The sequence below is a fragment of the Vollenhovia emeryi genome, unplaced genomic scaffold, assembly GCF_000949405.1.
Source record: "Vollenhovia emeryi isolate VEMERY1.0 unplaced genomic scaffold, V.emery_V1.0 DF947696.1, whole genome shotgun sequence".
Lineage (NCBI taxonomy): Eukaryota > Metazoa > Arthropoda > Insecta > Hymenoptera > Formicidae > Vollenhovia > Vollenhovia emeryi.
The window spans coordinates 1-1,620 of NW_011958670.1; the positions used below are offsets into that span (position 1 = coordinate 1).

The window sequence follows — 1,620 nt, forward strand, 5'->3', positions numbered from 1 at the left end:
TAGACCAATATCCGGTGACGAATCGAACTTCCACTTCTAAGGCCGTAGATACACGGGCCGCATGAATAGCCGAGTCGATTAATACCGCGAAGATAAGGCATGCTATGGTGTCATACACGCCCGCACCACAATTACTAGCGAGTGCCGTGGTATATGTCCGGGATCGCGGGCGTAATCCGATAAATCCCGCGCCGTGTTAGATACTTGTGCCACAGCAAATTTTATTTTCGGAATCTATTCTAAAGCGATTGAACTTTCATGTAAGCAAAGGCGCGTTGTCAGTTGGTATGATCAATGACGTAAATACAGAGTCGAGAGGCATAGTACGGATCACTGTGCAATCCACGCGCGATAATTGTCGCAGGGATCTCACGTGTCTGGTGATTCCGGTCGTCGCCGATTTAATTCACTCAGAAGTCTTTCCGAGAGACACGATCAAGGTACCCTCAAACGTTAGATTGGCGGTTCCGAAATTCCACCTGCCACGCGCGGTTGATTTGCTGATTGGCTCAGGGCTCACCTTATCTCTGTTCTCCGTCGGACAGATCAACTTGTCGCGTGAAGATCACGATCTGTATTTGCAGAAAACACGACTCGGATGGGTTGTGGTAGGCGGTGTACCGTCGCAAGTTCCTTCAAAACCAACGTGTTGCATGACGAATCTCGAGAATCAATTAAACAAATTTTGGGCAATTGAAGAAGTCAGGGAAGGTAAGATGAAATCGGACGAGCAAATCGATTGCGAAGCGCACTTCGAAAGAACGGTGTCTCGCGATGCCGTCGGGCGTTACAAGGTTCGCTTACCGTTTCGCAAATCAAACACGCGATTAGGGGAATCGCGTTCCATCGCACTGAAACGTCTATTGTCGCTGGAGCGTAAACTCAATTCAAACGCGGCGTTAGGAAACGAGTACGCGCGAGTAATCGAGGAGTATTTGACCCTCCATCATACGTCAGCAATAGAGGATCCTGATGACGACGGTTACTATCTGCCGCACCACGCGGTAATCAAAGAAGCGAGTAACACGACTAAGGTTCGAGTAGTGTTCGACGCGTCGGCGAAGACGAACAACGGAATGTCGTTGAACGACGCGTTAATGGTAGGACCTACAATTCAAGACACGTTGTCCTCGCGTTTAATTAGATTCCGCACATATAATTATGTCATCACGACAGACATCGAAAAGATGTATCGCCAGGTGTTATTGCACGAAGATGATCGCCGTTATCAGAGATTCCTCCGGCGCGTGGATGGTAGAGTTAAAATGTTTCAGCTTAACACGCTTACATTCGGTGTTTCGCCTTCTTCCTTCCTCGCGACTCGAGTTTTACAGAAACTTGCGGAGAACGAACGTCATACGTATCCTCGATCGGCCGAGATTCGTACCACGTATCTTTATGTAGATAATTGTTATCCGGCGCTGATACGATTGTAGAGGCGCGCGCCGTCCGTAACGAAATAATCGCGTTACCGAAACGAGTGGTTTCTCCAGAAGGCAACGGACATCCAACGACGAGCGCGTTGTTAACAATTTAGCCTCCAATGCGTTGCGTACCAATCTCGTGTTAGACGTGGATCATTCCGTAAAGACGTTAGGTATAACACGGAATACGCGAGAC

The 1,620-nt window shown here is 48.5% G+C and overlaps 1 protein-coding gene across 1 annotated transcript; it reads left to right on the forward strand.

The window, feature by feature from the left end:
* Window positions 1-287: 287 nt before the first annotated feature.
* Window positions 288-1,436, forward strand: LOC105557779. Its single transcript, XM_012005118.1, has one exon. It carries the CDS (start codon window positions 288-290, stop codon window positions 1,434-1,436), a length of 1,149 nt encoding a protein of 382 aa, XP_011860508.1.
* The last annotated feature ends 184 nt before the right edge of the window (window positions 1,437-1,620 follow it).